General features: G+C 36.1%; 1 protein-coding gene across 2 annotated transcripts in view; it reads left to right on the top strand.

The window, feature by feature from the left end:
- Window positions 1-14335, top strand: part of CFAP299 (cilia and flagella associated protein 299) — a 596514-nt gene that overhangs the window by 512621 nt on the left and 69558 nt on the right. Inside the window, exon 4 of one of the 2 annotated variants that reach the window (XM_008693276.1) lies at window positions 11793-11935. In XM_008693276.1, coding sequence (XP_008691498.1) covers window positions 11793-11935 — 143 coding nt within the window. Of the gene's footprint in view, window positions 1-11791; window positions 11936-14335 lie in introns of both variants that reach the window. The other variant, XM_008693275.1, reaches the window with a different exon arrangement.

Genomic DNA, 14335 nt, shown 5'->3' with positions numbered 1-14335 from the left:
AAAAGTTGTTGAAGAAAGGAAAGTAATCATAACTGGGGGAATAAATACCTTGACCTCTCTGATTCTATGGCTCAGCTGGGGTAATGTTTAAATGGTACTAAAATTGTAAACACTACATAATCACTTAATCTAAAATTATGATATTGCTCTATTGGAGGGGCCTGGATGGAAGGAAAGCTTAGAAGTGGTTTGAGAGGAAAAAGGAGACAGGTAATAGAGATAAATCATCATCTTCCACAATAGGAAGTAGATAAAAAAAAGAAAAAAAATGTTAGGGATATCAGTATTAATATGTTATTTCTAAATAACATATTTCTAAATAACATATTTCTAAATAGCTAAAAAAGTTAAATGAGGTTCTTCTGAGGAATAGGTACCAAGATTAAGGAAGTGTGATGAAGATAAAACTGTACTTCTAGATAAGCTTTGAGGTAGTTTTTGAGTCTTGGAAAATATATAAATGCACTATTAAATGCAAATAAATAGTAAGCATGAAATTAAACTAATATCTTGCACAAAGGGGTTACATGAAAGGGGGAGGTGAGAGTGGTTCTGGAATGGTGGTTTGGCATCAGATAATGGACAATCCACAATACTGAAGAGGTTGCACTTCAGAACTCCAAATAACTAATGAAACAAGGAGAAATACATTCAGATTTCTGTTTTAGAGAGGAAATTCTGAGATACTTTTGAAAGTAGTTGGAGTGAAGAAGAAATGGTGTCAGGAAAGTGGTTATGACAGGTCAGCAGGGAAACAATAAGCTTGTTATTTCAAACATTCAGTGTTGGCAGTGATCATAGGAAGCAAGGGCATGGCTTGAGCTATATCGTAAAGGTATGATCAAGAGAATTGGGTGATTGATAGATGTGGGAAGTAGAAGAGAAATGAGAGTTGACGCAGAGGCATCTACAGTTTAATGGTGAAGCTCTTTGCTTTTGTAGAAAGCATAATTGAAAGTGGATTTACAGAATGATGGTATGGTTTTGCAAACCAACATGCCTACATTACATCCAATTAAGATGATGTAGTAGACAATACCACATACTATGTTGAAATTCAGGAAAACTCCAAGGCTGGAGATAAAGATTTTGATAAAAAATTATCCACATGAGTCTAAAGTTCATGAAAGAATAAGAACTAATACTTAAAGCTATGGAACTGGATAAGATCAATTGGTGAGTGGACACAGACAGAGAAAAGATGAGGACTGAGCCTGGGAGAGCTGCAAAACTTAGACATCGGGGGGGGGGGGGGGAGGAGCCAGTAAAGATTGATGAAGCAAAAGAAAATCTTGGAAATATATGATGTCACTGGAACCAGATGAAAAAAAGTTTCAAGAAAGAAGGTGAACAATTATGTCAAATGCTACAAGAAGTTCAAGTATAACAAAAACTGAGAATTAACCATCAGATTTGGCAAGATGGAATAGTAGATGTGAGAGACAGAACTATTTATCAGAGTGCTCCAGGGAAAAAAGACTGATTGTAATGGCTAAAGAGATCGTGGGAATCGTAAAGAAAAGCAAAAACTTGGGACTGTAACTAGCTGTTTCTTTTTCAAATAGTAGATAATACAGCATGTTTATATGTCAATAGTCACGATCTTACAGAAAGCAAAACATCAATGATTCAAGAGTAAGGAAAGAAGAAGTGTGGTTCAATGCATAAAAGAAGGGCTGGCCTTGGATTGAAACCCAGATATTCCAGCTCTTTAAACAGGATAAAAGGATGAACTTAGGTCCACACAAAGATGCATAGATTGATTTGATGGAAGGAAGATGAGGTGGCCTCTGGTCTGATTCTTTTTTTTTTTTTTAAGATTTTATTTATTTATTTAACACAGATAGAGACAGCCAGCGAGAGAGGGAACACAAGCAGGAGGAGTGGGAGAGGAAGAAGCAGGCTCATAGCGGAGGAGCCTGATGTGGGGCTCGATCCCATAACGCCGGGATCACGCCCTGAGCCAAAGCAGAGGCTTAACCGCTGTGCCACCCAGGCGCCCCTGGTCTAATTGATTCTATCATCAAAGACAAAATTATTGAGTGTGAGAAAGGATGTAGTTTAAAGTTTAAGGAGAGACAATAAAAAAAAAAAAACAGGAGTGTAGGAGGAAGGAAAAGCATATCATAGACAATTACTATGCAAGGGCTATAGGTCCAATCAACTTTATAGTCATTAATATTTGTAAGACTAGTCATCATAATTTTTTTTTCCCTAGCCAAATTCAGTTGCTGCTATGCAAAAACAGAATAAAGGGAAAGTTGGCTTGAAACAATGTTGGATTTTTTTTTCAGTGAGTGTAATGGAAGGATGTGTGCAAGGAATTTGAAGGGATATGAATTGTGTGTATATATGAAAAGATATGTGTCTAATTGCAATTGAATAAAAGGATATGGAATTTTAAAATAATTATCAACATAAAGAATTTCAGAAAGTAACTTGTTTTAGAGAAATGGATAAGGATAGACATTTTGTATTAAAGAGGGCATGTATTGCATGGAGCACTGGGTGTTATACGCAAACAATGAATTATGGAACACTACATCAAAAGCTAATGATGTACTGTATGGTGACTAACATATCATAATAAAAAAAACACTAATTCGAAAAGAAAAAAGAAAGAAAGAAATGTTACAATTATGCTGCACCGTGGAATCTAGGCTAGGTAAAGTATATATGAAATGAGTATATAAAGAGTGTGATAAACAGTAAAACATGGTGGTTTAATGGATTCGCAGTTCCAAAGATCTGAAAGTGTTGTTAAATTGGGGCTTCCAAGGTTTGCGAGCTAGAAAGACAGGAGATGGAGGTCAGAGAGTGGTGTTTGAAGACAAGATTTTGGGAACATGCAGTTAAAGAAAAAAATAGATATTCATTGTAGAAAATTTAGAAAATATCACTCTACAGGAAAACATATATACTATGTGTGTTTGTATGTATGGGTGTGTTTCTGAAGTTATTACTTTCCATTATCCATTTACCACTGTACCAATGATATAAGATTTAATTAGTATAACTTTATACTAGTATAACTAGTATAACTTCATAGCTTTTCTAGTATAACTAGAAAGCACATTAGCTAGTAGGTTATTGCTAGTGTAAAACCATGGTATTTTTTTTTTTTTGGTATAGATATTTCGAATTGGATCAACTTAATGAGTGGTCTTAGAAGTTTTTTTAGTTAGCTGTCTTGGATTTTCTAAGTAATTATCAGTTTACATTAAATAAAATAATTTTTTTCTCCTTTACAATATTTAAAGCTTATACATACTTTGAATATTATTTTCATTCACTAAAATTTCCAGATCATTTTGGATACTTAACAGTGAGGCCAGATACTCCTAAATCATCCTTCACCTCACTGATAATGCAAAAAAAAAAAAAAGCCTTTTAAGATATGGTTATGTTTTATAAACTGGGAGAGAAAAAAGTTATTAATCTATGATTCCCCTCAGAAATTAAATCTCCCAACTGTTACAAAATGAACAAACCAGCTACATGCAAAACTCCTAGGTGCTTTAAGGTAAATAACTATAGATTGAAAAAGGACCACAGTTCTCTACTTTGTCCCTTATCCATGCCCCTTTGCAATGACACTTCTGCAGCTCCTTCCAATCAAGGGAAGTCAGTCTCCCTGCCTCTTGAATCTGGGCTGGCCTGCGACCTGCTTTGGCCAACGGACGTGGAAGGAAAAATGTGTTGGTTCGGAGCCTAACTAGCCTTCAACAGGAAGGACAAAGAACTTTCTTAAACAGAACCCTGAGAATTGTGTGTATAAGTGAAAAGATATGTGTCAAATTGCAATTGAATAAAAGGGTATAGAATTTTAAAATAATTATCGACATAAAAAATTTCAGAAAGTAACTTGTTTTAGAGAAATGGATAAGGACACATTTTGAAATGTTACAAAAAATTGTCAGAACTTGGACTCCATTTGCAAAATCATTTCTTTTCTGAAAGGAAAAGAGGATTCCCTAAAACTAACGATTCATGAAAGTATTCCAAGAGTTTTAAAATTATAGGAGATAAAAATTCTTTCTTCATTTGTTTCCATCGGGGAGCATAGTGACAGTCTCAGAGGGGTAGCACAAGAAGCTAGCTTGTGGGGCAGCTCTCATATCCCTGAAATGGATGTTTCAGTTTTAGCAACATACTGCTTACAATGCCTTTTTTTTTTTTTCCCAAGTGACTTTGGCTTCACTGTTGAAAAAGTCCCACTTCAATGTATCAGGTTTATGTCTCCTCATTAATGTTTGGCAAGAAAAATCAGGCAACACATGTACTCAACTCATAACAAGTTTATGAATTTGTATTTTAATCCACTTCTGGGAAACAACAAGCAGCCAGAGATCCAAATGATATATTAATGGTCTAAATTGTACTTTAATTCATCTTTTCTCAACACATGAGAAGTAATGAAGACCTAACTAGGCATTCCATAGGTCTTTTCAACTAACATTCGTTCACACTTGAGGTCACAGACCATCTCAGTAAAATCTCAGATTCCACATTTTCTTTGGTGCCTGAGCCCCTGCTTCAATGTCAGGAATACTTGTAGCTTAATATCTGTCAAAGGCTTGTTCTTGTGTTTTTGTTGTTGTTACAAAACCTAGTGTTTTCTGCCGAGGTTGCAAATAAATGTAAACCAATATTCGTGACTTCAAATGAATATTATCTAATTTGCTGAAATACTTGTGTTGGTTATACTTTGACTTATTCTAGAGAGGATTAAAAGGTTTTATCTAAGGACAATGAGCATTTTGGAAGTCTGCCTTTTTATAAACGTAACATCATCATTTAAAAGAGCCTTTATATAGTTTTCATGTATCTCCTGGGAAATTAACTGTGATAAAAAAATGTTATTAGAATGAAAAAGACCATATATTGTATGATTCCATTTATATGAAAAATCCAGGAAAGGCAAATCTATAGAGGCAGAAGGTAGATTAGTGGTTGCGTGGGGCTCTAGGTGGGAACAGGGAGGACTGCAAATGGGCACAAGGGATCTCTCTGGGGTGATAAAAATATTCTAAAGCTGGATTGTGTTGCACGGCTCTGCAAATTTACTAAAAATCATTGAGCTATATATTTAAAATGAGGGTAAATTTTATGTTGTATGAACTACACCTCAATAAAGCTGTTAATTTTTTTTTAAAGCAAGTATTAGAGAAACTTAAAGCAGTTATTTGTAACATTTTATAATTCCTAGTGAAACAGTACAGGGCTCCACATAAGAAAGCTTGCAATTATTAAACTACGTCACACTCGGGCTGAAATACACCTAATTCTTCAAAGGGCCCTCTTAGCCTATTTTGCCCATTCTGGGATGCCAAAATCATGACTTTATTGCCAGTTGGGTCCATCCTGGATGTATACAATAATACCTGGAAAAATTGTTTGACCTTTAACTTCAAAGTACATCCCAAGTTTTAACTGAGAATGCTGAACATAACAAATGATTTGAACCATGTCCAACAACGTAATTATACACACCCAGGCAATGGAATTCTGATATGAGTCTTCCATTTCCTTATCCCTAAGGAACTGATAAAACTCTTAACATAATATAAATACAATAGCAAGAGTAATAACAAAAATCTTAAAAAGCAATAGATAATATTCACGGAGTGTTTACCATGTGCCAGGCATTGTTAAGTTCTTAGCAAAAATAGTCTCGATCCACACAGCCACCCTGAGAAACAGGTGTTATGTCCATTTTGTAACAGAAGAAACTGAATCTTAAAAAAGGATAACGAATATACCAGTGTCACAAAGTCAGTAGATGGCAGGGCCAACATTTGTATCCTAGTGTGTGTGTCCATTGTGGTTATAAAACATGGACTTCGCGAAAAGGCACCCTGGGTGTGAGTGTGGTTGCCCCATTCTCTAGCTGCATGTCTTTTGAAGTGGTTATTCTCAATGTGTTCAGTGCCTACATTTACAAAATGAGGATAATAATGCTATCTAACCATTATACATATTTTAGAGAATTAAATAAGTTAATGAATATAAAGCTCTTAATATTTTGCCCAGAACATAATGGCTTCTTAATAAATGATACTTAGTAGTATTAATAGCAGGGGCAATGAGTATTCACTTTAGAAGAAAATATACATTTGATAAATGAATGCATTAAATTTATTAATCAAGAGTGTTAGTTAACTGAATTCTCATTCTTGGACAACCCATATAATACAAAATAGACAAGAGACAATCAGACTTCAGCCAGCTCTCAAGTATTTACAACTAACTCTTACTTCTGTTTCATTATTTTTTCCTGTCACCTAAACTGTGTTTTTATAATGATGTATTTCTAAAGTTAAATGTTGAGTTGTAATTTCCGGACAATCTGTCACCAATTACTACACATCAATAGTTCTAATCAATTTTTTAAAATAATTTCATGAAGCATGTTGTTGATTAGGAATTTTTTTTATTTTAGCAATTTTTTTTATTTTACTAAAAAGTCTTTCAGAATATTCTTTTACACCTAAGTAGCCATACTTGGAAAGATATCAATGAAGTAATTTGTTTCTATTGAAAATAAAAGAAATTATAGACATAATGATCACTAGACTCCCCCCCCCCACACCATTGAAAAAGAAACAGTATTTGCATGTTGCTTACAAATTGGGTGCATGGGGCAGAAGCAAGGCTCTGACAGCACCTGACTATGAGCTGAGCGATTCCATGCAAGATAAAAGAGATTTTATTGCTCTACAGAGCTGAAGGAGAAATGGGAAGAAGGGAGAGGCTATAAGAAGGCTTAGCTAACTAAATGCTTATGTCCAAGCAGGATTTTGGTTTCTTGTTTACTTTGGTTTTGTTTGTTTCTTTGTTTGTTTTGGAGATGTTTGGTTCGGTTTGGTAAAAACTTGCTAGATTTTGCAGGAACCTACTTAGGGTATAGGACTCGCGAATATAGAGAGGAGTAAGAATTTGAACAACCCACCCAGGGACATACAGTAAACCTGGAGGAACCCCCACTTATACTCAGTTTGGCCTGACCTGAAGCTCTTGAGCATCGGAAAACCCCTTGATTACAAAAATCACAGAGCATCCACTTAACTCTCACAAGGCTGGAGAAGCGAGATTTGAAGTAATTTATTCCGATTCCCTTAGACAATGGGCTTTAATTCGTATGGGAAGGCTGTATACAATAATGTAAAATAGTGCAATTGTGTCTATATGTATATATGTATTATATATATGTACATATATATATGTATTATATATATATGTACATATATATATGTGTGTATATATATATATACACACACACACATATATATATATATATATAATTTTACACTATCAGGCAGTTTACCCACAAGACACTGAAGAGTAAAGACGTTTAGGAACTTGGCTAAGGTAAAAACCAAGCACTCAAGTTTGTGTTTTTAATTCTTTACAATGCATATTAACTTTATAATAATTATGGAATTTATGGTTTGATCTAGAATTTAACAAGAAAGATAAATTTACCACCGTGTTGATGACTTGTCTATTTATCCTTGTGGTTCTATCAATTTTTGCTTTCCGTATTTTGAGGTTATGTTTTCAGAGGTTCATTCGAGGTTATGATTGCTCTATCTTTCTGTGAATTGAATCTTTTCTCATTATCTAGTGACTCTCCATCTCTAGGAATGCCTTTTGCCTTCAAGCTCATTTGTCTCATATCAATATGCCTCATATGTCTCATACTAACTCTCTTTTGGACAGACATTTCCTTATGCATATTCTTTGATCAGTTAACTTTCAACCTTAAGTTTTATATCATGTTATTTTATCCACTCTGAGAACCTTCGTTTTTTAACTTAAACATTTGGCCACTTACACTAATTGTAATTACTTAATTATTTTAATTTAGTACCGTGTGTATCAGGTCTCTAGGGCTACCATAACAAAATACCGCATACTGGGCAGCTTAAACAACAGAGATTTATTTTTTCACAGTTATTGAAGCCAGGAGTCAAAGATCGATCAAAATGTTGATGTCAGCAGGGTTGGTTTCTTCTGAAACCTTCCTCTTTGGCTTGCAGGTACCCCTTTCTCACTACGTCTTCACATGGTCTTTCCTCTGCATGTCTCTCTGTGTGTCCAAATATCCTCTCCTTATAAAGTCAGATTGGGTTAGGGACTAATGGGCTTGTTTTAGCTTAGTAACGTCTTTAAAAGCCCTATGTCTAAATACATTCTCTGAGGTACTGAGGGATAAGGTTTCAACATAGGAATTTTGAGGGGACACAATCAGCCCATAACATTACCATTACATTATGTATTTTTCTATATATTCACTACTTTCTTTGATTACCATTCTATTCTTTATCTCTGACCTTTCAGTTAGAGTCACTTTCTTTTGCCTGAAGTACAGTTGACTCTTCAACAATATAGGGGTTAAAGGCACCAGCCCCACCAAAAATCTGCATATAACTTTTGACTCCTCAAAACGTTAACTGCTAATAGCCTGTTGTTGACTGGAAACCTTACTGATAACATAAACAGTCAACTAACACATATCTTATATGTTGTATATATTACATACTGTATTCTTACAATAAAGGAAGCTAGAGAAGAGAAAATATTAAGATAATCAAAAGGAAGAGAAAATACACTTATAGTGCTGTAGCATATTTTTAAAAATTATATCCACATGTAAGTGGAGCCATGTAGTTAAAACCCATGTTGTTCAAGGGTCAACTCTACGTCCTCTAGGATTTGAGTAAGTCTTTTGTCAGTAAAGGCCCTCATTTTTTGGTCTGAAAATGTCTATATTTTGCTTACTCAAAAGATATTTTCTGGGTTTATAATTCTGAAATCATTCTTTTCTCTGGACACATTAAAGATTGTTTTCATCCTTTTTTGATTTCTCTGCCCTATGTTGAGACAATAAGTTGTATTAGTCTCTGTACCTGAAAGGCTAGATTTTGTCTTCTGTCACCTCCAACTCCCAGGATCATGAAATCCTTGCTAAGATTCCCTGCGTTTGGGCATACGCCTGTTGGACAAAAATGGCTCTAGGGCTCTGCTTTCCTTTCTGGGAATCCATTTTCGCTTAGTTTTTAGACTCTAAGTATTCTTCATTTTCTCGACAGTGCGTCAATGTATGTTACAAGTTGCTTTTTGATTTTGTGCAGAATTTCTTTTTGCTTTCANAGGAAATCAGTTACAATATTTGGTATGCCGTTCTGCTGGAAAGATAAGGCCGGCCCACCTCATTTAAAGAGAGACAGAAACAGAGGCAGATAGAGGAGGTTTTGTTTTGTTTTTTCTTTTTCTGTTAATAGAGTTCCATTTTAGGGGAGCCTGGGTGGCTGAGTTGGTTAAGTGTCCAACTCTTGGTTCCAGCTCAGGTTATGATCTCAGGGTCATGGTATCAAGGCCTGTGCTGGGCTCAGTGCTCAGCTCAGGGTCTGCTTAAAATTCTTCCCCCACCTCCTTCCCCGCTCTGTTCCTCCCCCATGCTCTCTCTCTCTCTAAAAAGTAAATAAATAAATAAATAAAATCTTTAAAAAAAAAAGAGTTCCATTTTAAAAGTAGAGGACTTATTTGGGGCCTTTTTCCCCTCTCTATGTGCCTGCATGACTTGCCTTAACATCAGGAGCAGCCCTGATGGAATGAAGATTTCAAGTACCTTTAGGACCACGTATGAAATATTGATAGTTCTAACACGTGGCCTTAATGAAGCAGGGATAGCAATATTAGGTATGGGTTTAGTAGTGTAAGAGTCTCAAGAAGTCTCTGAGTTACTGTCCATTTAGAATTTGTGCTGTAAAAGCTAAAAGCTCTGTGGCTGAAAGCATGGAGAAATCTATAGAAATTTAACTTGGACTTATGTGATGGAAACTAGGAGGACCGAGGACTGAATCTATGTAAGACTGAACACAGGAATGACAATGCTAGCTCCTTGAACCATATCTATGGGCAATGGTACTAATCCATCACCACACTTCCTCTCCTGAAGCCAAGGACGGACCTCAGAATCCTTCTCGGCACAGTATCCTCAGCACCCAGTGCCAAACAACCACAGGAGGCAGGAAGATGCAATTTAGCAAAATAACAACTAATGGTACCTTGTGGCTTGTTCTTCGGTTTTTCAGTTGGGGCACTGTTAGCAACATGTTTTCTCAGGTGCAGCAGGGAAAAGAATTTCAGTTTTCTCCGTTCACCTTTTTGGAAGCTCTGCTAAGGTAACCCATGTTAGTACTTCCTGTAATTGACTACACAGAGACCCAACAAGTAACCATCTAGTGATTGTTGGAGAGGAAAACGAAGGCTTATTGACAGTCTTCCAAATGCAGAACTTTGCCATGAAATTCTGCCCTTGAACTAGATCTGGAAATAAAGACATTAAGAACTTTTCCAGTTATAGTTGGTTTTTCTGTTTGCTTGTTTTGTTTTGTTTTTCTCTTAGAACTCGAGATCAATGTCTATTGGCCTCATAGAGAAAAGACTACAATTCTTCCATTTGCCTGAGCTAGTTTCGACATAAGGGCTTTGATGCCAGCTGTTCCCTTCATCTGATAGGCTCCTGTTCTAGATCTTTACAGGCCTGACTTTTTCTCATCCTTCAAGCTTCAAGTCTTGGTTTAAATTGATCTCCTCAAGGTCTTTTCTGATTACCGAAAGTAGGCTTCACCACCAACAATTCATTCTCTAGTCAGCCATGTTCTTTATTTTTTTAATTTTTTATTTAAATTCATTTAACCAACATATAGTACATCATTAGTTTCAGATGTAGTGTTCAGTAATTTATCAGTTGCGTATAATACCCAGTGCTCATCACATCACATGCCCTCCCTAATGCCCATCATCCATTTACCTCATCCCCTCACCCACCACCCCTCCAACAACCCTCAGTTTGTTTCCCAGAGTTGATAGTCTCTCATGGTTTTTCTCCCTCTCTGATGACTTCATTCTCTAGTCAGCCATGTTTTTTATTTGCTTTGTGGCATTTATCACTCACTGGAAGTATTTTTTTCCTTTCCATATCTCATCTGTCTCCCCTCACCAGAGCATATGTTTTGAAAGGCCAAGGTACTCACTGTCTTGTATCCTTGGCACCTACCACGGTACCTAACATATAGTAGGTGCACAATGATATTTGTGCAGGAATTAATATGAATGAGAAATATGTACTTGCTTTTTATTTTGACCTATGGACTTAATTTGGAAGGTGACTTTAATTTATAGAGATTTTAAATTTATAATGAGAGTTTTTGACTCTCACGGTATTGAGAAGGGATCAATTTATATCTCTGTAACAGAAAATACATAGAAGTTAAGATGGAAAAATGATGTTGTGTTTAGAGAGACACACAAATGAACCCGGATTTTAATCTCAGTTTTTCCATTACTAGCTATGAGACCATGAGTGAGGTACTCAACTTCTCTGTTCCTTAGTTTTCTTATCTAAAGAAATTATGACAAAGAGAAGACAATAGGATTGGGGGGAAAGGAAATAAATTATTGTACTACAAACACTTAAAATAATGTCTGCCCTTTGGAAGACCTCTGTAAGTTATTTAATGATATTGTCATATAAAAGTACTGTAAATGCACATTATATGCCTGTGCAGTTAACTTTTCATGAATTTCTTCATTTGTCAAGAGTAAATAATCATACCTACTTCATAGAAGCATGGTGAGGGTGAAGCATAAAGCACTTAAGATAGGGTCTGGCACATGTAACACTCAAAAACTGTACCTTTTATTATCATATGCAATATACTCAAATGACTTTTATTCATTTACTCTTTCCATTCTCCATCTTTCTTTGTGTGTGCTACCAGACTGTGATCTTTATTCGTGACAGAAATTCTCATGGGCAGGAGGTATCAGGATACATTGACTACGCCCACAGGCTAAAGATCGAAGATTTTGAAGTCTACTTTAGTGAAAAAAGAAGACTTCTTCCAAAACCCACAGATATGAGGTAAATTGTGTGTACTTCTCACACCTTCAGTAAAAGAACAAGCTCCTCAGAGGCATGGTAAAAGATTCTTATTTTATGTTCTGTATCGTGCCTAGAGTGGAATATACATATATATATGGAATGTGGTAAGAGTGGCTCGAATAAAAAATGTAAATGGGCAATAAACATAGATGCGATTTTTCCATCAACAGTCTGAGGAAGAGAACTTTTCAGAGAAGAGGTAAGTAAGTCTCAGTGACATTCCTTTTAAATCATAAGTAGAGCCTAAAAATGGCTAATCTCATAAGTCTCTTGGACCACTTGGGACTTGGTCTCCTTAGAAGCCTCAAGAACAGTCCACCTAACACATTCTCTGTCCTCTTTTCTTTGGCAACCAACCGAAGTACAAGCCCTTGACTAGCTTGCCCTCATTTACTCGTATTACTAGCCTATTCTGGGATTCCTTCCCACCCATCATTCTTTTTATTATTGACCTCTTCCCCTTCCTCTGGAGACCTCATCCTATCTCATATGATTTGCTCTATACTATCAGTTTATTCACATATCAACACTTCTATCCCCTTGGGAATAGGTCTCAAGCTAATTTTTTAATTCTATCTTTTACTTTCCATAGAATTCAGAAGTGGTAGCAGCATTCTACTTGAACTGTCCTCTATATCCAGATTATTCGACACTTGTAACAACCCTCTCCTCCTCTGACATTCCTGCTGTCTTTTATCCATCCTTATTGCTATTGTCCAAAGACTTCTTAACCCATCACTACCTTAATGGACCTACGCTTTTTCTGATCCTACCTAGATGCACGGCATGTCATTTAGCTTCTCTCTGTAATAATCTCTTTCTGTGCCTTGGCTGTATCTGTCCTGCTAACGTCAAAGGTAGATTGATAAGGACTTTTTTTTTCTGCACCTGTAACTGAATTCCTGGGTCCTGCTGGAGGAAATTTTAGGAAATTACACTAAGGTGTGGATACCCCAAAATACTCTAAAAAATATCCAAAAATATTCTAAATCTTCACCACTCCTTCAAGATCTTTGTTGTCAACTGCTGGCGCTGTCTCCTCAATGTATGATTTGCCTCACATTTCATAGATTACATTGAGTCTAAACATAGAAACTACCAACTGATCTCTTTGTCAACCAAAACAGACTTCCCCACTAGCCAGCATTCCCCTCAGAGTACCCTTCTGATTATTTTCAGTCACAATTCCATTCTGGCAGCCATTGGCCCTTGGGCCTACCATCCATGTTCAGAATATGACTTCTCCTGACTCCTGGCACGCCATCATGCTATCTTGTCCATTAGCCCACCTCTCATAGGGCCAATTGGCTGCAAACTGGTACACTTTCTTCCAACACAGCCAGACCTACACTTCCCCAAGAACCATGAGGGAGTATATGCCCTAAGAATGACTCCGGCTTTTTTCCGGTGACATTTCTGAAACAACATAGGTCTCACTTTAGGTGGCTGCACCCTCTGCTTTTAGAAATAGATTTATTTCTTGAAAAAAATTAATAGTTCATTCTTACCAAGTGAAATATTTTCTTTATGTATGCATCTAGTCTCACAAAATTTTTACAGATTCAGAGAAAAAAATAACTACTTGTTCTGTTTAGAGCTAATTTATTCAGCTTGTTTTTGATGCTTTCTATCCGTCTTTCCACTGAAGCTATATTTCATCTGTTCCCCCTGTTTTTAAAAATTTTCAAACTCACTCTCTCGACTGACTCCTTTATCTTGCCTCTAAACCTGCTGAAGCCATTTCTATTAAAAAGAGAGAGAGAGAGAAGCCATTTCTATTTTTTAAGAAAGATTACTTCTATTAAAAATCCCTTTTAAAAATCCTTTTTTAACTCTTGCCCTGCCTCTCTTTTGGTTTTCAGCTAAGCTCCTCAAAATAGCAAGTGTCTCCAATTCTCACTTCTCACGTAGGTGCTAACCCATGGTAATTAGTTCTGTGCCACCATTATTCAAATGGAAGGACTCCTGCTAACATCACAGGTGACTGCCAACTTTGAAATCCCATGGATTATTTCCAGTTCTTCTCTTACTTACTTTCTGTACAGTATTCGATTAGTGTTGATTAATCATTATGCTGAGTAATTCTTTCTTCTCAAAACTATTCAAATACCCTTTTTATTTTCAGAATCCCTCATTGAACTCTCCCCTTGTTTATTTCGTAGACGTTGGCATTCATCAGAGTTCATCCTTAGATTTCATTTCTTACCATCTACATTCTCCTGGGTGATTTGATCACTTTTCTAGAAGGGAATTGTTCTTATTTCTTATTCAGTTATCCTTCTGCTTACTTCAGAGAATCTTCTGTGCATCCCATTAGCACCTAAAACTTCTTTTCAAAATTAAACTCATCTTAATCTCTGTAGTTTGCTGTTGCTTCTG

This window comes from Ursus maritimus, unplaced genomic scaffold, assembly GCF_017311325.1.
Source record: "Ursus maritimus isolate PB19 unplaced genomic scaffold, ASM1731132v1 scaffold_8, whole genome shotgun sequence".
Taxonomy (NCBI): domain Eukaryota; kingdom Metazoa; phylum Chordata; class Mammalia; order Carnivora; family Ursidae; genus Ursus; species Ursus maritimus.
Note: the sequence above shows the minus strand (reverse complement) of the source record. Positions and strands in the feature narration are given on the sequence as shown.